Raw genomic sequence first — 26,629 nt, 5'->3', positions numbered from 1 at the left:
ACACACACACACACACACACACACACACACACACACACACACACACACACACACACACACACACACACACACACACACACACACACACACACACACACACACACACACACACACACACACACACACACACACACACACACACACACACACACACACACACACAAACAAACATTTAAATATGCTCAGCGATGGCAGTAAAGCTCCTTTTGCGATATCACTATTAAGAACTTAAAATCTGGGTGAGCTATTACACAACTCTTCAAGTAATGTGAGTCTATTTTTAAAAGCCTCAGTTGATGATTCTCGATGACATCTATGATAGTCAGTCAGGGTACATCTCTGATTGAGGATACTTCAAAGTGACTCTGACCATGTATAAACCGAAGGAAAACCCAGTTGGAGTTATTTGTGAGTTAGTAGAAGTCACAACTCAAGATCAATGGCACATTTCCTATCAAGCCTCCTGTAGTTTGTTCTTAGAATACATAGTGTATTTGTTAAACTAGTCATATTCTGAATAATTATATCACAATAATGATTGCACATTGTGTTTTCTTGTGTTAGTTTATATTGGTGACAATTGCACTACCTGAACGGTGGCACATCCGGCACCGGTGGCATACACAAACACTTTGGTGGGCAAGGACGGAAGCGGAAGTCGCTGGAGACCTGATTCCGCTCTCAACTCGATAGTGTCTGTAAGTTCCATGCCGGATGTGGCTAGAGATAGAGTCAAACTGCGGTGAGGGTCAACAGCCAAGGAGTTGAAAAGGTGGAATGCCTTCAGAGCCGTGAACACCAACTGCAAACGGAAAGATAGTTATGTGTGATTATTCGTCTGAATTGGTTGGAATGGTTCACTAATCGTTTGAGTCTTGGTGTATATACTGGTTATGTTCATAATCTAGATTTTTAAAATTAATTTTAATACTTAGGTTTTGTAATTTAATACCAACAGACGAAAACAGTAACAAAACAAAATATATTAAAAGATAACAAGAATCGGATATTTGCCATTGTTATAGGTTACAAAAGGATATGTTACCGTTTTTTAACAAATAACGAAGGCAAATGTCCGAAATCCTGTTATCCTTGCAAACCTTCCATCGTCAATAACAAACTTTAAACAAAATATATAGTTGTTGCACTCACCTCCATAGTAGTACAATAAAATACTGGATTAGTTATATTTTTTTTGTAAAGTTACTTTAATTAGAGAAGTTTATTTATCACAATCTCTTTTACTTTAGAAGCCATAACATACAGTATAAGTAACACAAAACTATGAAAACACGTTTTGCAATATGATGAAACAAATTTGCTGTACTTTTAACGATAGATGACTTAAGTACAGCAAAATTGCTCAATAAGTATAGTCAATAATGACACAGTTATGGAAATTGTAACGTTATTAGTATTACACCACATCATACATTACTGTAGGTGTAATTTATTCAAGCGAGATCAGTTTAACTAAGAGATAATACTCTCGCTAGAATGTAATAAAAGGAAGTGTGCCGTAAAACAAATACAAAGGACCATAACTGATTTAACGATGTCTTGGGAAGGTGCGACAATCATTACCAATGTAGAGCGTGCTTTGTAGTATAGACGTACAACAAACTTTACCTCGAGCGTCAGAATCGTTGTTTCTGCATTACTAAGGCAATGTAATTATTTTAACATTGACTTCGAAAAGCGACGACGTCTTTATTACAAACTAGATTATAGTGGGGTTGTTAGACAGTATTCCTTATTAAAAGTAGTTTAATTTTAAATTACAAAACCTTAGTGCAGATCTTCAAATTAATAAAATACAAACTAGTCTACTATTTTATAATTCTGAAAACGCAAAACACACGACGCATTTATGAGATTCTACGTTAAAAATTTGGTTTCAATTGGAAAAATGTGTATACCCTTGTTTTAGCCAAATAGAGGTTTAATTGAATTTATTTTCCACTAAAACGAACAAAAATTATTGAATTTGACAAAAATTAACGACATTGAATTGTATTGCCAAACACCAGCATTTAATACTAAAAAATAAAAAAATCTAACAAAGATTGTTTTTATAGTTAAAGCCTTTCAATAGTTTAAAACTATTCATAGTGCATTTCTCTTGGAATTTAAATTTGGAAAAGAGCTCGAAAACAATACAAATTTGATTTCTGTTTGTTTTTAAGTTTAACTAAGCTTTGGTAGATATTATATATCTGGTCCAATAAAAAAATAGATAAGTAGATCTAATTTATGACGAATTTCAAAATATCTTTTTATTGTAATATTTCAGGAAAACTGGTCTTTTTGTATTGGAAGCTTTCTTATAAAAAGGTAAAAATGTGTTGTAGTAAATGTTATGCACTTTTATCATGTATTATTACACATTAATCTAAAAATCACCTCCCAAATTCCAATGGGTTGCCTGCTACTCGGGGTATATGACGCGAAAACAAAACTTTTAAAAAGATATTTAATTTTGTTTTTGGTAAAAGATTAAGACTGTTTGGTTGAGATGATGCGGAGATTGTTTCCGATATTGAATTTCCAGTCCTCTAAGGCAGTACGTATGCATGAAAGTACGCAAGGCAGAAGGTTTCCACTATGTCTTGACACTATTTGTTCAATGCTATGAACCTGTTTTAGAACACAAACGCACAGTCGGTCGTAGGAAACCACCAGAAATGTTTTCTTGACCTATCTCCTAGACCATGTACGAGCATCGTAAAGGCACACTACACATATTTGTTAATCTTAATTGTAAAATTTTCTGTAATTAGTGAAATATATTCTATGGTTTAACGAATTCAATCATATTATACTGGTTAATAATATTTCATTGATCAAAGAAGCTTAGGATTGGGGCTCTCGCAGGCTCAATCATGAAAAAAATAAACGATAATGTAATAAAATACATTAACCCTTTTATTATATTAATGGGATGTAAACCTTTTTTATACTTATAAAATTAATACTTGCCACCTTACAGGAAGGGAATGACAAGAAAGGGTTGCTTTCAGCCCAAATAACAAAAATAAGAGTTGAAATTGTAACATTTAGCACAAATTAAACTTAAATTATACTATTTTAGAAGATATACGATCGATATCTTCGATATTACTTTTGTTACATTATTATTTTCTTAAAGTATATCGTTTTAAAATAATGTAATTACTTTTGATTTGTATTGTTGGTTTAGCACTACAATTTTGAACTGTTTAATGATAATACAAAACAACAAAGCTGTAACAACACAACAATGTTGGATATAATCAAAGCTCCACCGGAGAACCAAGTGATTCCACAATAATTCTAAAACTTTTCACCTTGCAACATTAAACTAAGTGGAAGAGAAAGTTCTAGTGGAGGATAACATCTGCTCATATTGTCCAAAGTTAGGACATAACTAAATGGAGAACTGTGTTAGCGTCGTTTCGCCGAATTCCCCCAAACTCGCCCACCACAAACCGAGTTGATTACATTATATTTATTCATCACAGAAATTAACAATTACCATTTCCACTGTACGGGGAGTATTTGTTTCCTGATGATATGCAATCAATTAAGATTCATTCAGTAATTAATGACAAATTGTACCTGTTAGCTACCACATTGATCTTGTCCAATGCGTGAGGTAGCAAGTTTTAATTTAAACATATTTAAGATAAAAAACTAATATTACTAAATATTAGGGGTAAACATTTAAATTAAAATTTATAGTAAAACCTACGAACCCATAATCTTTTGAATATTATGATATATTCATTAGGTTTTTATACAATATGTAATAAAACTGGTTCCATACTGACGTAAATAGCATTATTTCTAACCCGAGAATTTGTACCAGTTTTCGTATTTCACCACAACGAACACTAGGATTCATACGCATAACTCGTACTAGAGTCCTAACTAGGTGAGATACATAATCTCTGTCCTAAGACGATGGTTTGTTTACTCATACAAATTTTAATGCTTTCCGTGACTAAATCACAATAGAGCTTGGAAGATCGGTGGCTCGGGCAACAGACTCATTAAACTAGGTAGATTTAATATAGTTTAATACCAATCCTAGTAATGGGCAAAGGACATACCATATGTATTTGAAACCTCAGGAATAAGCGATGCCTCCAGATTAACATTTAAAAAATTTAAAATAGAATTGTTGAATTCGGGGTTTTTATATTAGGATCGATGCCGTTAAATGGATCCTTCTCACATTTTGAAAAAACAATTTTTTTCTCCAGCTACTATCGGTATTGCATTGATATTTTTGTTAGTTACATTGAACAAAATGTAACACTAATAATGATGATCTCACGGCTTTCCTTCTACAAGGGGATGAGACGGTTTGGTGGCATGGGGGACGAGGGCAGTTGATGATCCACACCTAGGAGGGAATGTAAGTTGTGTCTGGATATTATGTAATTCTGTGACTGATCTTGGTGAAGTAAAGATGTCTATTCTTGTTCCTAACCTCAAACATGAGTGAATTTATCGTTTGTTTAAGATGTTGTTCCTTGAGAAGAAGATGAGTACGCTTAATATTTGGAAATTACACTTTGAATGTGCAGGCATGTCCGATCAGACCTGGACAAGCATGGGACTAAAGATATCTAATTGGCAATGCAGGATCTGTTCTTCACCACCCTCTACAGGTATTGTTGCAGATTTGATGAAACATTGAATGAAGAGAGTACAATTAACCCTCCAAGTGGTAATTAAATCACTTTAAAGTGCTGGGCTGTTTTGAAGCCAAATTCAAGGTTTCTTAAAAGCCACTTGTTAGATACAAATATACATTCAAAGATCATGTGTTATATATAATTCTTTTCAGAAAAACATGCTTAAGGAAATAATGATGCTTAAGGATAATTTAAAACAATTACCACTTTCTCTAAAAAAAAACGTCTTGATGAATAGTAATTTTTTTTTCTTTTTTTTTAGATGGTGAGGTTGTAAATGATTTTAAAACATGGTTATAAATATTTTAAAATATACAAATTGTTTCCAATTTCATTGTGAACAGTAAAAATGTCATTTCAAAGCCTTTTGAACAGAAACTACACACACAAAATATAAAAACTAAAAAAATGTTTGCACACCAAAATTTGCACAATGGACACATTCAAAGTAAACACTTCTCAAACAATATTGGTTTGGGTGTACATATAACCTCAAAAAAGCTAAATGTCTGTTATAATAATTATGAATAGTAAAAGAAAATCCTATTATGGTCCGTTTTGTGTATACATATGTATATATACATATTTACATTTGACTAAAGAAACGTAGTCAGAGTCAGATTGTGATTGCTGCGCTACCCTCTTTCTTCTGCCTCCCCCTACGGGCCTCCTGAAGTGCTCTAAAGCACTGTAGCAACTCATAATAAAATAGAAAATACACACACAAGAAGCAAGAATCTATCGCACAGTGAATAATAACACTAATCAAAACAATACGTCGCGGCCGAACGATAAATAACCTAGACGAAAACTACAACAAAGTACTGCACGGCGAACGCGGCAGCAGCTGACAAAATCAGCTGACTGTTATTTTCCATTCTACTCAAAGGCTTACAAAGTAGAGCCAGTGCGTAGAGAAATCTCTCCTACGTTGTACTATGAAAATCATGGAATAATTAAATAAACAATTTTACGGCAATTTAACAAAAACGAACATATCGCACAGTGCGATAGTAGCACTTGGAGGGAGAACAGCTAATGTTACATACAAAAGAAGTAAAAATGGAAATTGAAGAAAGTTTTACTTATATTTTTTCTGTCAAGCTTGATGAATATAATAAAGAAATAGTTAGTTATACATCTAAAGTTAGGGAAGTTGATACACGTAATGATAAATTAAGTACGGAGAACAAATAACTTAGAGAAGATTTGGCTGTAGTGAGGTTGAGATTTGAGGAGCTTGATTAGTATAATATGAGTAGAAAACATAATATTCAACTTTATGTAGTTCCAGAAACAAAGGGTGGGAATATACATTACATTGTTAGTAAACTTTCTGAGATTATTGATGTTATTATTGATTATAAGGTAGATATCCAGACGGATACAGGGTCCAGCAAAACAGTGGAAAACGAGCCTAAAACCAATTATTTTGCAGTTTCTTAATAGTCAAAAAAGAAATCTGTTACTTACAAACACTAAGCAGAAGAAATATCAGTTAAAACCAACTAGTTTTGTTGCTGGTGTGCCTGATTCAAAAGTGTATGTTAATGAAAATCTCACTGCATATAACACAATGCTTTTGTACTGTGTATAAATCTAAAAAGTGGCGGATACCAATTTATATGCGTTAAGGAAATGCACATTTTTGCTAGGAGGTCTGCTGGAGAAACATTGATCATAAACATTCCAGGCTGATATTGATAAATTATTGGTGTAGAGAAAATACTAAATCTTCTTTACGAATAGACAGCCATTCATTTTCTTCAATATTTGAATAGAGCATAAATGTCTACATTACATTTTGTGTACGACACAAAAGTATTTTAAATCAATATAAAAAGTATTCGCAAACACTATAATTAACTGAAATTATTTATACAATTAACGAAAAAAGTTAGTATTTAATAATACTGACTGAAAATGGATCAAGGCTGGAGAAGAGCAACAGTATGTTATTCCAGGTTACATCATGTTAATGCAACCAGGACTCGATAACCAGTGGTGGTGTGCTTATCTATGTGGACACACAACTCACCTTTGACCACCAACTGATTGCTTGCTGCCGAGATGATCAAGCTGGAACTGCTTTTAGCCACTAATACGTTTAAGTTAACAGTTTAACTACTTTCAGATCCTTTATATATATATATATATATATATATATATATATATATATGTAATCGTATATACATTTAATGAGTAGTGAAAATAAATTGAAATTATCAGAAGATCCATTTTTAATTATAGGGGGCGTGAATATTTGCAATTATAATATACTGGTTTCGGACGGAATTATATTATCATGTATTTACGAAAGTACTTAAGATTATATAAATGAAAAAAAAAAAAAAAATTATTTAAAAACAGTGTTTACAGTTTAGACCATTTATTAGTTCACAATACAAAGCCAATAGAAATTAAATTAAATAATCTGAAAACTAGTATTACTGACCCCTATGCCTTAAAATAGATATATAAAATGTAAAATTAAAAGTTAATAAGATTAATTTTCCAAGGTAGTTGATCATGATTGGCTTTACCACAGTTTAATTCAAGCAGATTGGCAGACTTATAAAACACTATTAATATGTCAGGAAGAGTCACGAAATATAAGTACATTTCTAAAGTTATATGACTGTATTTCTAATTAAAGAGAAAATATACGCAGAACGACGATTGAAATTATAGACGATCTTGCTCTTGAGATTTAATTAATCACGCATAAGATCGAATATTTAGAAGTTTATTTCACAATTATAAACTGTGTTCTTCGAATAACAACTTGCTGGCTCAAGTTCAAAAAGAATTTCGGGTTATTTAAACTTTCCTCAGAAGTATGAATCATGCAAAACCTTCCTGTAAACATCATTCTTTAAGTTTGCTCTTTCAATAAGGTGATCAGTTTTTCGTGGGGGTTTATTTTGAATTACTGATATCTGCACTTGTGAAATAGACTCATCTTCAATACTTTACAGATAACTTCAAGTATTTTTAATGGGACAATGGAAACATTAATTCTTAATATGTAAGTTATGGAGAATATGGAGATTAAGAATAATGTCGATTTTAAAAATAATTAATGTATGTAATAGTAAACGTCGACTATGATGATATAATTGTGCAGTCTTATTACGACACTTAGCCATAGCTTTGGGAAGAACATAGATTTCTAACAGCATGACTTTGAGTTAAAACCTTGAAAATGTTGTGTAAGTTCATTGACGATGTTTAAGAGCTCCACATAATGAGTAAAAATATTCGAAACTGAATTAACTTTCGTTCAAACACTTTAAATTACTCTCAATTAAAGCAATCAGTTGACATTAAATTCAATACAAAATATTTCGTTTGCGTTTTTATGTTGACGATAACCGTTGGTCATAATAAACGCAGTTGATTTTTTTTAAATTTTGTCACATTCTTGCGACTAGTTCAAATAATTAATGAAACTTGTAAAATATGGGTTTAAACTAGAATCTTCTTGTGTTGTATATAAATAAAAGACACTGTAAGAAAATGTTTTCTATGTATTCTATCTGTAAATTTCCAGCCTCCATTTATTTCCCCTACCGGCCATGTTTACTTTTTGTACGAAGGGAACGGTTCCTTTCAGAATAGCATTTTATAATGCTTGGAAGAGTCATGAATGTATAAACATGCCCTCTAATCCCATGCTTAGGTTCATGAAAATTCCAGTAAGGTAGAACGTGTCTTAGCAACAGAATGATTTATTATAATAATATTTGTATATTTATTCAGCAGGGTTTACTTCTGGATGGTTAATACCTTCGGCAAAACCCGATTTGTCACTTACATCTAAGTAACCGTGGATGTCCAAGAGTGGTACCTCACTAACCGAAAATGATGAGATATAGTGGTGAAAGGTTTGATCTATATGTCTAGTTTACTGTGGAGGATCTTTGAGTAGGTTGCGTTATTTAGTGTTAAACATTTTTACGCCTAAACATAGGGGAGTAGCATTCTCTATCCCCGTTGATTGAAAGTTCGAAATAGAGCTAGCCTAGACTTCTGTTCTTCCAAGGTGACATGCCTGAGACATAGTGCCCGCTATCCCTCCTTATGGTGAATGTAACTTGAGATCTTGACAGGAGACGACCTCCACCCATCCAATGTCACTCCGGAAGCAGTGCAAATGTTATTTTTGGACGAAGTGATAATAGCTTTCCTGAACTTATCGCCCTAACGGTAAAACATGTTGGTGGGTTAAATATGTTATGTACATATATAGTAGTAGTTTAAAAATTATAGTTGGATTATAGAAATTGAAATGGTTTAAGTTTTTCTTATAATTTTTCTCCCAACATTTTACATTTTAATTAGATACCGTAGTTTTAACTCAAACAAATACTACTGATTACAATGCTAAGAAATGTTTATATACACATAGAATTGAAGCTTGAAAGTGTATAAAAAGATGAAGAAAATGAGTTGAATTATTACAGATGCAGATAGCGAGATAACATACCTCGGGATGCCTGTCCAGAACATGTGAGCGGTAGAAGAGATATCTTGCCACCTGCTCAGCGGACTTTAGGTCTGACTTCAATGTGTAAGCCATCAAGGTAAACAAGGATGCCTTGTAGTCTGTCACTGATGCTGAAACACAAATATTGAAATTTTAATGCAAAAAAGGACTGAACAGTTAATCATCGACTTCAAATACATATTTATCGACAGAAAACTAATCTTTGCACAATATAAGTTTTTACTAATTTAACATAATGATTCTTGCCCAGTGCAACTCTATAGCAACTCAAGTGTCCAAAAAAGGCTAAGGCCTAAACATACAACACTTGAGACAATGAGGCCTTACTAAAAACTGTGCAAGGGTTTGTGTGTCTCACAGTCACATCTCACACGCCCTTTCACATTTCCTGAAAACTTACTAAAGTTGTGTTTGAAAAGATGTTTGCGATGCAGTGTCTCTAATTATTCTATTAAATTTCCAAAAATAGCGATTAGTAGACGGATTTCTATGAGAAATGTTTCATCTAAATTTTAATACCCATACTATCCCTTTGGTCATGGGAAACGTAGAAGGAACCCTTGAAGTCAACAATGTGATAATGTAGATACATTCCATAGGTATCGTGTACGGTGTTGAACATGCCAGTTAGTAAACCTAAAATAGTTCCATTGAAAATGAATGTGTCACAACTGTACTTTTCAATGAAAACCAATTTCTTAAATTTACACCTCAGCTATAAGATTAAAAAAATATTTCATAACTATCTTAATCCGTTTTCAAGAGTGATTATTTTTAAAGCCGCGGTACACTCTTTTACTCAAGATTAATTTATATTATATTAACATACACTCGGCGAAAGAATAATGCTAAGATTTAATGCCGATCATGCAATAAGTATGATTGGAATTCCAGGCTTGGCATCAAACTTTTAAATAAACAGACCACGAGGATCGCTTTTAATAAATCTAATCAATATTATAACGCGGGGGCGTGGCTACTTTGAAAACAAATCGTAAAGTTTTGTGTTACCCAATATTGCATACTTGGTGTTGGGCTTGTTGGCCCCGAAGTGTTATTTGTTTTTGTACAAAATATACTTCCCATGATGACGTGATATAATAAGATTACTTCAAATCAAATTTGTTAATAAAGATACTTCTTTATTCAAGATTTATAAACAATATCCTAAGAGCCTGCTGCACTTGTATTTATCTTAAGTGTTGCCTCATAAGAAATATGTTAAACTCGTACGCTTTTACGACCTCATTTATAATTGTGAATATTGAGTTTAGCTCCAGGTCACCTTCCTCGTAGTGCAGCGTTTGGAATATTACGCTGTCACAGACTTTTGACTGCTGGAATCTGAAGCCATTTTCGCCTGAAGAGATAAAAAGGTAGAAACTATCATTTCATCATCAGAGAAACCTAGACCACAAAATATAAAAATATAGTGTATTCTAGGTGAAGAGGCAAGATATATTGTCAGATTCACGTAATATGTTGTCTCATTAGGTATGGCTAAACAAAATGAATTATTCCCTCCCACCGTAGGTACCTTTTTTAGTATTAGAAATAAAAGAAATTTCTCACTTTAAAGATGTAATTAATATGCACCTAAATAATGACGTTTTTGATATTTTGAAATGTTATTAAAATAATCTCTCAATCCTTTGGGTATTCTATCATTTAAATATTAAAAAATTAAAAAAAATTAACAACCTTTTTTATGCGTATAGTTCATTTCTTTAAAATGAGATTTCACCTATATTTCTCACAATAAAAATAAGGTGCAAAAATAAAAGTGCATGAGGTTTAACATTTTCCTTATAAGGAAAAACTTAAACTAGTTTTATTACAGCCGGTTTTTAATACCACATTCTGGAAATATCTGGAGCACAATCATATATCAATAGAAAGACAATAGTCAGAGATACCCAATTTGGGAAACAATTATTACTACATAAACACAAAATCCAATTTTTAATAGTTTCTTTAAAAATACCCCGAAGAAAGATATCAGTCAGCCGCTTTGGTTTTTATGCATGTCGAAGTGGGAAGTGTAGTAAGAGATATAACACGGGTAATCTGTTAGAATAAATCGCGTCTAAGAATAGTTCAATCAGCATGATATAATCAGAGAAGAACTCAAAAACTGTAGTTGGTTTTTATCTTGTTTATTAGGGCTGAACAAAGTTTTGGTTTTGGTACACTATAAAACATATATTGCATAAATGTGCATAAATATATAATTTAAAAACAAGCCTTTTAATACCCCTCCAGGAGTTGGCCCACCAAAAATAAAGTGGGTAATTACAGATTTCTTTCTTAGGAAAATCCCACTATGGAACTAACGAAAAACTAGATTGTATGCGTATGGAATCCAAATTGTCTCTCGGGTGTCTGTCTGAGATCGAAACTTACTTGTCAATACAGGTTTGCTAGTCTGTGACACTCCCTCCTCGTACAGCCAATCGGTGTTTTCAGGTGGACGAGGCCAGCCGAAGTCCCCCTCTTCATTAGTTGAGACGTTACCCAACCGTTCCATAGCTAAGCTAGCCAACTCGCTGTTGGAGAGGACCAGGGCATGGCTCATCATAGCCAGAGGACAGCCATCATTTACATGGTAGATGTTTCTTTCCAGAAAATATCTCGCCTTGAGAACCAGTTCGTTGTCTTCCTGTAAAAAATACAGTTTTTATTATTTATCCGTAAAATAATTGCCGAAGTTTATCTGGCCAAATTAATATGCTCTTACCTCACTCTCCACCCCAATTGTGATCATGGTGCTCAGTGTCTCAGCTGTCGTTTGGATCTTCTGATTCATCTCTGTAGCATTATCAATACTCGCTTCGAGAGCACACGGGGAGATACTGCCATCTTTCTTTTGCCTTTTCCTTATCCATTCCTTTACTTGAGACAGAATATCAGGATCTATCCCCAGATAAGATTGGGCCTTAGAAAGGATGTCCAGACTTTGAAGAGTTGCCCTGGAACAACGATTTAATAAGTGAAAGATGTGTAAATTAAATAAGCATTAGACTCATAGTGGTCAAATAAACACGAACTACGTTCCAAGACTACCAATGGAACTTTTGTCCGTTTTACGTTTTATGTTTGTTTTGAAGAACATTTTTTGGGTTATTTAAACCAGAGAGTTCAATCGAGTAATATACCCAATGAATGTTTTAGGTTGCCGGCGGGGACAATGCACTGAAGATTTCAATTTAAACACCATGATTACGTGATTTTATTAAGTTCACCATGGAAATAGGTCGTACAGATGATTAATTTGTCCACTGGTTTCATTCAAGACGGGGCTTTGTCGTCAAGGGACTGTATTCATTAAATGGTTAATTGGAACAGGAGTTGAAGTGGTTGTACTTGGCCCGGGATAAAGGGCAAATTAAATTAACCATGCGATTAAGATGACCGACGGATAAAGTTGACCAGAGCGATGGACTAACGAGAGAATTAGATTGAACAGTTGTGCGAACGGAGGTGGTTTGACGAAGGAATTAGTTAACCAGGGAGTTAAGTTAAAGTTTCTCACGTAGTTGTCTTTATTAGAGAATTTTAATGATGTCAATTAAATATGCATAGGTTGTCATTAATTATGAACCATTTTTTACAAGTGACTAGGTTGTCGGGAGGAAGTGATCAAATTGACCAGGAGATCATATTAATAACAAGATCAGTTTTACGAAAACGTCTTATAATTACACTCAGTAATACATGAACGCAAATTGGCTAGGAGTAGGAACGTGTTAAATATTTTTTAAAGTACGAAACTGTAAAAATAGCTTGTTGGAAGTTTTCAATGATTTTACAGCATGTATGTCATATTTGTTTACTAGGTCAAGGTGGAAGTCGGTGTGATACGTGATAAATGAGTCAACGCAAACATTTTCATGTTATTTTTTATATTTGTGCGAGCGAGCTACATGAATATAGCTTTAAAATAGTAATGCCTACATTAATTTACATGCTTATACATGAATATATTAATAAAAAAATATCAATTTCCAAATAAAAATGTTTTGCCTATTAGGTAAAGCTTTCCTCAAGAAGAAACGCACTTATAGAGATTATAGTAAGAAGCTAATTTAAATCTAAAAATCGTTAATGTAGTAGTTTTTATTATTATATCGGTCAGGTGATATTTTGAAAAATTTATAACTGATATAATAATAGGGTTTTGGACATTTGCAATCGTTACACGTTATTAACACAGAGCACTAAGTTTAAAAGATTGACCGTCTTCCTCAAGTGTCATTATCTTCCACCTTCCGTAGTACGTGCGACATGTGTTGTGTGGTGCTCTTTGTTCAGTTCAGTGATATAGCTTGTGTTCGTTTTCACTAGTCTGGACATTGTGTTCTTGTTTTACCAGTCAAGTTCATGATTGATGTTTTGACGTACAACACACTTTATTGTCAATTTTAGTTTATTTTGTGTCAATGTCATCGTCACATCTTTATTTTTTTGCTAGTTTTTTAAAACTAATATCTTAAGATTAACATCTGATGAAGAGGGTACATTTCAATCCTCGAAACGTGGTGTTCTGCGAAAACATATGACGAGGGTGATTTGTTATCGTTTAACATACAATAATTACAGTGAATTTTTTGCAGGGCTGATTTAATATTTAGCGTATGTCACAAAAAGAAGTGTATTAGGTTACTCCTGTCTGATCTAAAACAAATGCTGTAAAGTCAATGCATACCATTGAGGCATGCTAATGGCTAAGTTTTATTGTAAAATACAAATATGACAGGTTATACAAACCAATGGCTTGGCACGTTATAATGGTCTCCAAAAGAGCCATCGGCTTGTCTGAAGACCAGCAAATTCTGAATGTGGGTAGAAAGCGTGTGTAGTTGGTCATCCGAGGCGTTACTGGAGATATTGCCCAGGATCAATGGGGCCAGCCGCGCTATCGCTGTTGCCAGGCTATAAACAACCAATACACACAGATAATGAAGGAGAATAATGAATAAAAACTCATTAAGAAAAGAAACGTACTAAACTTTGTATATTATAACAGATTTGGACAAATGAGTAGCCTATTGTTAGCTTAATTATTATCCGTTCAGCCTTTAAAAAGAATACTTTGATTAACTCAGGTTACACGGAAAGACCATTTTATAGAATATACATAGAATAATAATATGTGAATATATAATAGAAGTGGCATATATAGCAAAATTTATTAATTAAAATTCTCGTTATCAAGTTTGTAGATGTTGATATATTGCTGCAATTCTTCGATTGATTGATGTTTTTTAACAGTATACATCTTTTTAAATATAAGAAATAAACATAAGTAATTTTGTATTTTTAAAATTTTAGGTACACTCCATTTTCAACTAGAACGAGAAATATTTGCTATTTATTTATTCTTCCAACGGCAACCGCCAGTTTACAATAGTAGCTTATGAAAAGACAATACAAATATAAAAACAAGTCATTAGAGTCAACAAGTAACATTATATAACAATATAACAGTGATACTATTCAATAATAATTGAGTAATAATATAATGCAACTTGATAAAATCCATTCAAAAATGCTAATAAATATAGGTCTACAATAAATGAATTAGTAATACATTCTAATTAAAAAAAAAACAATTATAAGAAACTAGTTTATAAAAAAACAGTAGGCTATATAACAGTTTGTACGTGTGTGGCATGGTAAAACAAGAATAAAAATAGAAATGCAAAGGCTGAAAAATAGCAAAGAAAAGAACCACTACAAAGAAAATAAAACCAAAGATCATCATAAATAAATGTTTATAAATGTACCAATATATCGTTATATCAATTATTTAAACTATTGAATACAACATGAAAACTAAACTTAATAATAAGTAATAGTAATAAACCAATGACTGACAACAATAATAAATATCTAAAAAAATAACAAAAGGTTTAACAACCTTTCTATAGATTTCTTAGAAAATTATAGATTGAGTTAATATACATTTGCTCTCTTCTGCAGGACTATCACTCGTAGACTATTCTTAGAACTGCGTGTCTTGTCTGACAAACTATTTTTCGTGTAAACGTTGTGTTACTATTTTTAGCAAGAATCTTTTAGTAACCAACCGACTAACTAAAGAGGGGCAGGGGAAATTTAATTTCATTCGAGATTTTTTTTCGTTCCAGGCAGTTAAGAAATAAAATATATAACGTATTAAACATGACTTTTTCATAAATTCCTTAGCGCACCTCCCTGATTAGAGTTTTTGTTTTAATAGTTATGACTCAGAGACAGATCCCATAGTAGATCAGCTGAGTTTCAGCTCTGAACAAACTAAAGTGACCCAACACTTGAGTAATTGGTTCAAAGTTTGTAATGGTTTTGATATATTCTCCTGGGATTATGTATTGCAGTACTGCTGGTATCGACTAAACGATCTAATTTAGTTTGTAATAAGTGAACGTCACATATGCGAAGATTAAAAACATCCGATCCAGCTTAGTATGAACGTGGCTTAAAATATATCTTAAAGAGTAAGCAATTCAAATGAATCATATTTTTTATCCATAGAAACAAACTCCGCTCTTCTGGAATTGACAATTGTAGATGAGAATCTATTATAGCGAAGTACCTAAGTATATTATGATAACAAAGAACAAATTCGGAACTACTGAGGCTCTGAGTAGGGTTTTATTTATATAATAACAATAATTTTAAAAGTATAAATATCAACACTCGTTTAAAAAATTAATTTAGGTATTATGCATGCATATTTAAAAAAAAGTTCAGATACTTAGATGCAGATTTGTGTTGGAGCTGTATCGTTTCAAAAATGCAGGTATGCATGATAGTTCTATTAGAGTTTCTTCTAATCCTGTACAGCTTAAATCCGAGCTAATCACCAGTACAAAGTTACTAGAAGTCTTTAGTTTAACAATTATCTTAGAAGTACGTCGTGCGCTTTACTGCATGTTTCTATCAGACCGTATAGTATGTAGTTGTTTTAAAATGTCGTGTAAGAAACATTTTAAATTGAAGAATACTTTTAGAAAATTATGAAAAAATAAAATTCCTGTATTATGACAAACATCATTGAACTACCAGAACTTACATGTTTTATTAACCATCTCATTAATAACATCAATCCATCATTCAATAAAGATTTTCTTATCCGTTTTAATGTCATGCAAAAGTAGACACCTTTCATCAACTTGTTTCGATAGACGCTATCTAATAATTAACAATAAAGAATGTACCTTTATCAACTTCGAAATAAAGGCTATTAAAAGTTAAAATATCAGACTTCTGTTATTAGAGTTCGGTAAGGCACATAAACTGAAGCTGAAGGCTCAATTTACTATTTAATTTGTTTACATTGTGAAAATTATTGCTAGTATAATAAAGTAAGATGGATTTTAGTTTTATTTCAAAATTCCCTTATGTACATAAGTTACTTCGTGATTTTGCAAAGCTTTGCCGAATACCTCAGGCCAATCATATGTATACGCTCATAACACTAGTCTCTCTAAAAAAATAATTCTAGTTTCTTACATTTTGCATACTGGTATTGAGTTTACACTTTTAACATGGGGGCTAAAGTTTAAAAGCATATTATAAATAGGACTTTGACTTAAATACAAATAAGTTTTTTCACCATATAAACATAACTTTTGTAACCTCAGTGCTAATAATTGCAAAAAATACAATTATCTTTTATACTACAGTTTATATTTAGCATATATTTTCTCATAAGAAAGTCCATATTCAATATAAATTATAAAACATTGGTATTAACATATAAGATAATAAAATCTAAATTTCTACAGTGAAACAAAATTTAAGTTTCAGCCACATGTTAAAAGAGAAACCTCAAATGCACGGGCACTAAAAGGACTAAATGTCCTTTTAGTTTAGGTTAGTTATTAGGTTAGTTCTTTACCTGAAGAAGAGATCAGATTGCAGATCTCGAAACGTAGTGTTACTGATTTCTTGTTTCACTGAACGATGGCAAATGTCCGGAAAAATCCTTCAGGACTAAATGTGTTAGTCTAAGTTTTAAAAATCTATTCCAAAGACAAAAGGGGCCCTTAAATTAGAAACGCCCTTAACCTGATAATAGTTTGATTGAATATGTATAATTTTTTACAGTATTATGCCCTTTATTAGGTATCATTGTTACAGTATTATGCCTTTTATTAGGTATTTAAATAGTTCATAACGTTTTCAATCTACATCGGCCCTAATCTAGGCTAACATGTACCTATTTAGTTTCTTCAGTCACATTTACATATTTTCTTTCAACAAATCCAGTAACAAGTTTATGCGCTTTTGGTTTAAATTTTACCTGCATACTGACTTTGTACTATTTACATCGTTAACTCTCTTAAGGGGATGTGTTTATGACACGTCACAGATGTGTGTTGATCTGAACACGATATATCACATGTATACTTAAAATTGAAGAGAAACACACGATGCTGACCTGCTGTACTCGACCAGTGACTGTGGGTTAGTGGAGGGGAGACCGTCGAGGTATAAACCCCCGTTCACGAGAAGAGTGCCGACCTCAGACCCCGGCAGCACAGAATGGGGCACGTCCAGGTGCAGGACTTGGGAGAACCCTGCCTCGTCGTTGTAGTTCCATATTCTGTGGAGACAAACATACATTTGCCTCAGTGAGAGGTAGTCAACATACATTTAATCTTGAGTCGGAAAATAACGTAAAATATCACTTCATAAATTAAACGTAACAGAATGTACTGGCCTAAAATAAAACTGTTATTGGACATGTATTTGGAGGATAAACTTGAGTTGAAAAATTATGATTTAGGGAAATTCAAAGAAAAACTTCTATATGCAGGTGTAAATTACAAGCAAACCTACTTTTGTTTTAAAAGTAAGTTAAAATAAAGATCAAACTTATTAGTCTATACAAATTTAAAACGTGAGAAAATAAAACTGCCTTATTCTTTAGATACAAATTCTCCGTGTATACGACTTATATGGCTTGTGGTGTAAACAGTTGTACTCAGTTTGTAGAGGGTGAGTTTTGTTTGTACAAACTATCTTAACCATCAAAGGAGATCACAAAGTTCGGGATTTCTTAATTTTACAGCCTTGTATAGAACCAGTATTACGTTATAAATTCAAAAGTCTGTCCTCCGCAAGGAAGACTGTAGTTGTACCTCACTCTCTGTTATTTATTCAAGACTGTTTCTTGTTTCAGAGCACCTTTTTATGTTTCTGCTACTGCAATATTAAGGCGGATCCACGTCTACCTGGTTATAAAACACGCTGGTTTATACATGTCCCAAGGTTTACTGCTGCTGTTTTGTTTTCTTCCATGAAGTTTCTGCTTTAATGTTTTCTTTAGCCACGTTTATAATACCATTAAAAGATCAAATGCTTTTGTAGTTGAAGTGTATCTGAATGTTCAATTTAAAAATTATACCTGGAATCAATTTGCAACATATGTTTCTTGGTACATATGTTGCACGTAATTATAACGTCTATGTCGGAAAATTTTATTTTATGTTATTATAATATTCATCCATGCAATAGAACACAGACACTGTATAGTTAGTTTTCAATAACTGATCAGCCAAAACTGTATATTTATTCTCGTATTGATATGTAAATTTTGAAGGGAACTAAAAAGGATACAAAGGACCATTACGGGTATAACAAAAGCAATAGCTTATTACACATGAATATATTTTACATTATGGATATTACTAAGCATAAAGTAGTTTATGTCCAATGAATATCTTACATTGTAAAAAATAAACATTATTGGAAAAGGCGACTTCCAATAAAGTTATACTTGAAGTTAGTCTTAACCACAATGTTATACCTGAAGTCCGCCTTCTGTCTCCAAGAAGTTGCAAAACCAACGAATGCGACTTTGGTTTTCTTATCCATCTTCCACTTGAGCAGCGTGTTCGCATGGAAGACGAACCCTCTTCCACAGGATATAGCGCCGCGCTCCCAGTTTATCCAGAAGGTCCTGCTCTCCTCGCTAGATAGAACTCCACGCGTCTCGGCGCTTACCAGATGGACGCCGTATACTGGGACAAAAACCAAATTATCATATAAATATGCAAAATGAGATTTTATTGTGCACAATACAATACTTCATAAGCGGCGCTATTGCCATAGTAAAATTGTACTTTCTTAAATAAACTGTTTGTAATCTTCCAAAAAACGTCGTCCATTTTAATGGTGGATGATTTTAAGATCTTTTTCCTGGAAACATACATGAGAATTTATTGTCTTTTTAGAGGAATACTACCAATTATACCACTAATTTACCAACTGCGTATGTGTTTAAAGTTTTATATAAACTCATATACGTTTTTATACCTATTATTATTGTCGTTGAAAGTACTTTTTATATATTTGAATTTTAAATTTTCTATCATTTTAAATTTATTGTTGTTATTTACAGCAATATTTGATTGTTATTATTCGTATTAAGAGTCGTTTCAGAACACCTATCGAAATGTATTATTTCGTTTTGTTTCAGTGGTATTTCTATAACAGAAGTTCATCGCATTTCTTCACGTTACAGTTAATTGCAGTTTATTTTATTTTCATTTCATCTAAGCTTTTTATCAGATTTTATTTTTATAAACAAAATTTACAGGATACCAACTATTTTGAAATTTTCATTACAATTTAGTAGTTTTTTAAACGAAATCCATCAACGCATAAACTAGCACCATCACTTTAAAGGCATGCTTGCACAAGCCGGGAGCAACAAACATTTTGTCAGTTGAAAGGCATCAGCTGTTTTAACATGTTTGTTGCTCCCGGCTTGTGCAAGCAGACCTTTAAAGCGGCCGTGATGGCTTATGAGTATGGGATTTCGCGAGAAAAAGTATGGCTGGAATTATAAAAAAGTTGTTAGTATCTTTCAGTTTTTTCTAATAACACTGTTTTTTTAATAATTTGACATAAACATTTTTGAACAGACGTAATTTCTTTTAAATATTAATGCTAGTCACAATACTATTTTAACAATTTTCTCTTATTTATTGCAACCTATGTGCAAATGTGGTACCTATAGGTTTAATAGTTCTAGAGATAATAATTTGTTATCAAAAAAACAAAATGGCGGCTAGCGGTTGTACGAGACATTTCTCAACTTTTGTTTATATGACATTTTTTTTGAAATGATGAGGAATGCTATTAGACACAGAAGTTTGTGGCACCCTTAACTGAACACCTTGTACTTAAGACCTTATACGTACATGAGTTTAAAATAAATCGAATTGTTGTGAAGTGCAAACAAGTATTAGTATATTAGTGGAAAATTATTTATTGCACTCAATATACTATGTAGTATAATATGTAATTATTGAATAAAAGGGGATCAAGCCTAAACTAGGAATTAGTTTATTAATTAAATGCAAAAAAAACCATATACTACATTATATACTAATAACATCATGGACAATAAGATAGTTCCAAATATTACCCCTTATTTAAGACACAGTAGTGGTGTTAGTACACGGTATTGCTGACAGCACATTCACCATGAACCATGAACCAGTAGCCAGTTAGTAATTAAAAACTTTCAAAGGGAAGGCCATTGTAACCGTCTTTTCATGGAGCGTATTATGGAGTGAAAACTCGTGTTCCATCTGTACAATAGGCAAACTCACAATAGGTCATTTCTATTTGCAGACTTCGTGAAGTGATATTCTAATCAACAGATGGAGAGAATATAACGCTGAACTTAATATCCATAATAAAATGCATCATGGTATTAAAAAGTTAATATTAGTTAATTGAACAGTTGATATTATTTTAATTTCATATTATTTGTACATTTTATACCAGTTTTTTTAATGCTAGAGAAAATACATGGAAATGCATCGATTACTTTTTCTAAGGAAGTAAAAGCATGAAACTGGTCTAAAAAGAACGTTACTTTTAAGTTTGGACCATCTGTTGGTACCTTAAAACAAATTCACCCAATTAAACTGAAATAAAATTTACTTAAACATAGTTGAATTGATTTGTATTACAGGTCACCTCTTTGGAGAGTCAAGTAGCATCCGGCTTCTAGTTAATATAACAAAAATGTTAATATAAATAAAATAACTCATCATATATACAGCATACGAAGATGAATTGAAACCGAGATCTCGATATGAAATCGAATAAAGTATAATATCCAGTATGATTCTGTAGGAAAAGTAGAATATTCCTTTGAAGGAAATGTGTTACAAAAGAATCGAATCAACAATATTGATTCCATCTGAGAAGTTTCAATCATAGTTTTAATAGTATCAGTAAATAACTTTTACTTCAATCTAAAGATCAAATTTCAAATATAGAATTAGTAATACACGAGTTCTACTGTACCTGATTAAATTATAAAAGGTGTATGTGATCTTATATTTTCAATATTATTTAACTAATAGATTGTGTATAACATATAATGCAGTCTATTACTCTATTTTAAATTACATTTCATACATATCCAAATAATACTAATTATTTTTTATAACATAACTCATTATAACAACATAAAATATGTATATTTCAAAATAACTCCAACTGGTCAAAAATTTAACCTTGCTAAATGTGGTGTTTGTTTAGTATTGGTTATTCTCGAAATTTAATGCTATTTGTAAATTAAAAATATTTTTTCCAAACGAAATATGATTTGGCAACGACAAAATATGCAACATAATTGATACGAAACTGGAGCTTTTATTAACTAATAAGAATTTATGTTAATATAAAATATACTACTGAGAATGAGTTATCTGGTAAAACTGATCAATGCTATATCGATCTGTTTTTTGCTATTACGTGTTTAAGCTGGATATGTATTTTTAAATAATTAAGATTTACAAAAAGAACTTAGACCCACCAGTATATTGGTTTGTAGTGGGCTTGTAAAAGATAAATTTGTAATATACATGCACAAAATTAAAGCTCAATTTAAACAGGTTAAAATAAAATAGCATTGGACCGTACACTTGGCATTACGTCTTAAGTAACTGCAGAACAATTAAATTTAAGGAAATATTCTTTAGCTTGTAGTTAACATTGGAAAATTGAAGGGAACTGTACGAAATTAGAACATGTATGTACAATATTTATAGCATGGTCTTAAATTAATAATAATACAACTTGAAGAGAAAATGTTGACTTGATTATAATATAGAAGTACGCCGTTGTAGGTTAGGCTAATTAGCTACTGAAGACCGTGACATGGCATACGAGAGTACACTTTGAAATTTAACATTCTAGGCTAGTGAATCCTTTCTGAGAATACCTACCATCAACGCCCTTTGATGTAAAGATACACAAAACCACTCAAAGTGTTATATTTCAGTGAATTAATATGATTTGAAATAAAGCTAAACATTAATTTAATTTGGTGACAAATAAGTTTAAATATTACTATTAAAGTTGGACTACAAACTTCGGTATTTAATCTTTCCTAGGGCCAGCGATACGAGGGGTTTAAATGAAACAGCATGGACAATGTCAACGAGATGAGAAGGAAAATAGATGAACATCTTTACTAGGAGTGTAATTTTTTATAATAAGATATAGGTCAGGCTTCATGTAGAAGTTATATGAGGTTTTTCTTTTCCAATTGCTTTCTTGAATTTTAATTAATAAAGCTGTATGGGCTAACAACGATATTTAATTAAATACCCCATGGGTTTTCTTTGCTTATTCCACATATAAAACTGTTTACCTTCACTAAGCCTCTATATTGAGTGATTTTGATTACTCTCAGCTTGTCTCCGCCCCGCACCGTAAAGCGTCTACCACATCAACGTGTTAATCAAAATCTGATAACAAATTCTAAGTCTTCGTATATTTAAATTTCTAGTAAAATATTTATCAAAACTTGCAATAAATATTAAAGGGCAAAGGTTTTTTATAGAAAAAAAATTTATAAAAGGGTGACAAACATAGCAATAAACATAGAAAATATAAACATAGCATATTTATAAGATACTAACCATGCTTTCCCCTTGTAATATAGCTGACCGAGTTGTCCAAGTCTCCCAACACAACCTGGTACATGAGGGGTGTGGTAGCCTGATGTTCGCTCAGAGCGATGTGGATCCCCCCGCCAGACCTCACCTCGAACACCAGACCCTCCCTGTTGCGGGGTGCCGGCACAAAGTCGTACCGGAATTTCTCCGGTGATGATATAACCATTTTCTCTGGAACACATAAACATATGCTCGTAGCTTTTATTGATGATAAACATTAAATATTAAACAAGAGAATAAATATTATCTTATAAGATTGGTAAGCCCACACAACATATCAACTACGCATAAACATATGAGCAACTCCACGTTTAACATGATTTGGTGAAATGTTTTCCAATACAATTCAATATAAAAAAAAGTACTTACACATCATTTACAGTCAAACCAAACACGACGTTAAAATAAATACCACCATAATAATATAATTATCATTACAGTCGAGAAAGCAAAACACCATCTTGGTTTAAAAGCTTAAAACGGTAGATAGTTTAAATTTACTTATTTCTGGTATATAATAACAAATAAGGAACTGCATAGTCACAAATATTCAATTGAGAAAATGTATCATTAATAATCCAGGACTAAAAACCTTGAATGATATTTTATATGTTTACGAATTTAAAATATATTTAAAATCTTTTATACGCACTCATTATACACATTGAAATCACAATTTATACGTTTTGTGGACCTGCCTCAGTAAGAGAAACGCAGAACTCACGAGAGCTAAAACCTTTGTGCTGTACTCCCTAACCAGTTCCAATTAAACCTCCCCTTGCCATATGTGGAAACCTAGAAGGCAACCTCATCCCGTGATGTCTCATTACGGTGCAGCCACATTTTGTCCTGCAATATCTATCGTCAAAAAAGTCTGTAAAATATTTAAACACAGGTTTATAAATATGGGCGTTCGAAATTTAGAAAACCTTTTGGGATATGGCTAAATATGTGAAAATAAAAGATATTCCTTTAACACTATGGTCTTTTCCCTTTGTTTAGCCGCTATCTGTCTCTCTGTCTACAAAGCAACACCACATAATAGACAGGTTGCACAAACACAAACGAATTAATATCTTATTTGTTGTGAACGGATTATAAATAATGGAATAAACGACTGTTTAATACTCCGTTCAATCCATTTGAGTCAATAAATGTATGCCTACAGATATACAGCAACACACACACACACATACAGATATACTGTATGGTTTTACATACAGTCGTGACAGTTTTTTCTCTACTCATCAATTTTCACAAACATTTGTTTGAACATATATACAATGTTACTCACTACTTTGAAACTATTGATAATATTTTTTTTATTTCAGCACGAAGTAACTAAAATCATGCAAAATTTCAACACCGCAACTTAAATAATCAATTAATACACTCAAAGGACAGACATACATAAGCTAGATGTGAAATAATGTTAATGTTAAAATGATGTATTTTCATGTATTGAACCATATCCAAAAATATTTTCCTACTTTTTTAACACCCTGTTTAGTCTTGTCATAAAGGATATAAAAACAAAAAGATAGTTCTGCATAGGAAAGAAAAACATATTTTATTAAATTTACATATAGAATATTCGGACTATTCCTTGATTCCTTGTACATTTTTTATATAATCTGTTATATATGAAGTGTGTATGTGTACACATACCTTTAATTACGTCATTGATATACATACATAGGAGTGATTACTTTTTAAAAGATAATCTATAAAATTTTAAAACAATTCTAAACTACAAACAATAAAAAGTTCACTAAGATCACTTTATATTCAGTTTTTCCATACACTCATCATTCATTCCAACTTATATGACTACCTTATTTGTGCAGCATAAAAATGGTCTAATCGATTCTAAAGAATTCCTGCAGAATGAATAATTTAGTTTTGAAATTCGTTTGTAAGTAAATTTAACAATAATGTTTGGAGGGCATTCAAACAATAAATAAAGATTATTAATAAAAATACGTTATGTGAAAACTGATTTAAGCCTAATTGTTTCACGAATAGTACAATAACAAATTGACAAAATGGGGCGTAGAAAGACCCTCTAGAAGTATCAAACGTTCCTAAGACTGCATTCAATTGGATTTTACTTTAGATTAAGAGGAATGTATTTGGCGAGTTTTACGTCTCTAGGACTCCAACCGAGCTTTCGCATTGTTAGACATAAGACAACTACAGGGCTCTAAGAGCAACCTGTCGGTTCGGCAATAATCACCATTAGCTCACCATTAGCGCAGAAGTAAGCACTCTCAGTGTGTGTTCTGATGAGGCCTTCGTGGTACACCATCAGACTCCCAGAGCGTACCACTGTCCCCACGAGGCTGTGGTTGCCTCGGTTGCCCCCCGAGTCGCTGATGGTCTGGCAGGTCTCGCTGATGAAAGCTGACACTTCAACTGAAACACGTTCAATAAAATCAGTCAAAGTCCACGACCAAATTACAAATGCACAGAAGTATTAACCATAACTATAGTTTCTTCATCTATGGAAGACAGTACAAAACGCCTTACCTAGACTAACACGATGATAATCGTATACCTTTAACGTACCTTGGATATCTTTTGTTTTATTTAATTTACAACAAACGGTTTTAATAGATCAAAGCTAAATTTTCTGTTTGTTATGTATGTGTAATCTCATACTTTTGTACTGTACGTGAGTGCCAAAATAAAGAGATTAAAGAAAAATTAAAATCTAATAGTATAAGCTAATAGGATAGATGAGATTTTGATAGAGTTTAAATTATATAAAACTTTATGAAAAGTGTCCTTCTTCTGTTGTATGTTGAAACAGAAGTAGGATGCTTGAAAATCAGGTAGCTCGTAATAATGTATAGGTTTTGCAGCCTATGGAATTGCAAGGGTTAAAACGCAATTTGTCCTAAATATAAAGAAATACTTAAATGATCAAAAGGTTTCATGTGACGTTAAAACTTCATCAAATTGTGCGTGTCGAGGGTTAACTGACAAATTAGTCGTTGTAGGAGACGTTAACCCTTAGAGGGGTACACAGGGATATGTTGCGTCTAGAAAGGATTCATGTGATTAAAATAATTATAATTATACCGTGATGAGCTAAAACAGGGACAAAAAAAGACTTGAAAACTATTTTAACATTTAACGTAAAATTCGTTAATGTTTTCACGGTAGAAGTAGATAATAGACATTTATAGTTGGGTATGTCTGAAAGTATCGAGCTTTGATGTAAAGTAAACAGATACAAACTAATTTATGAAAAGGAAATGACCAATTTAAAATCACCCAGAATGACATCGAATCAGAAAACATATTTCACTTAACCGTTGAAAATAGTATACAATCTGAGAGAGAAGCAATTAAATTAAATTTACTAAAAATCGCACTTTGGCTGAATAGGAAGAATGTCAAGGTGTGGTTTAATCGAAATAAATGTCTCAAGTACA

At 32.3% G+C, this 26,629-nt stretch overlaps 1 protein-coding gene across 1 annotated transcript in view; it reads right to left on the bottom strand.

Moving 5' to 3' along the window:
• The window catches only part of LOC124368998 (C3 and PZP-like alpha-2-macroglobulin domain-containing protein 8), a 393,079-nt gene that overhangs the window by 18,991 nt on the left and 347,459 nt on the right, over positions 1 to 26,629 (bottom strand). Inside the window, exons 16-24 of the mRNA XM_046826596.1 lie at positions 25,437 to 25,604; positions 23,154 to 23,360; positions 19,010 to 19,223; positions 17,639 to 17,803; positions 13,960 to 14,124; positions 11,930 to 12,161; positions 11,596 to 11,851; positions 9,172 to 9,302; positions 590 to 802 (exon numbers count right to left, since the gene is read on the bottom strand). Of these exons, the coding sequence (XP_046682552.1) occupies positions 590 to 802; positions 9,172 to 9,302; positions 11,596 to 11,851; positions 11,930 to 12,161; positions 13,960 to 14,124; positions 17,639 to 17,803; positions 19,010 to 19,223; positions 23,154 to 23,360; positions 25,437 to 25,604 (1,751 nt within the window). The remainder of the gene's footprint in view (positions 1 to 589; positions 803 to 9,171; positions 9,303 to 11,595; positions 11,852 to 11,929; positions 12,162 to 13,959; positions 14,125 to 17,638; positions 17,804 to 19,009; positions 19,224 to 23,153; positions 23,361 to 25,436; positions 25,605 to 26,629) is intronic.

Source organism: Homalodisca vitripennis, chromosome X, assembly GCF_021130785.1.
Source record: "Homalodisca vitripennis isolate AUS2020 chromosome X, UT_GWSS_2.1, whole genome shotgun sequence".
Lineage (NCBI taxonomy): Eukaryota > Metazoa > Arthropoda > Insecta > Hemiptera > Cicadellidae > Homalodisca > Homalodisca vitripennis.
Note: the sequence above shows the minus strand (reverse complement) of the source record. Positions and strands in the feature narration are given on the sequence as shown.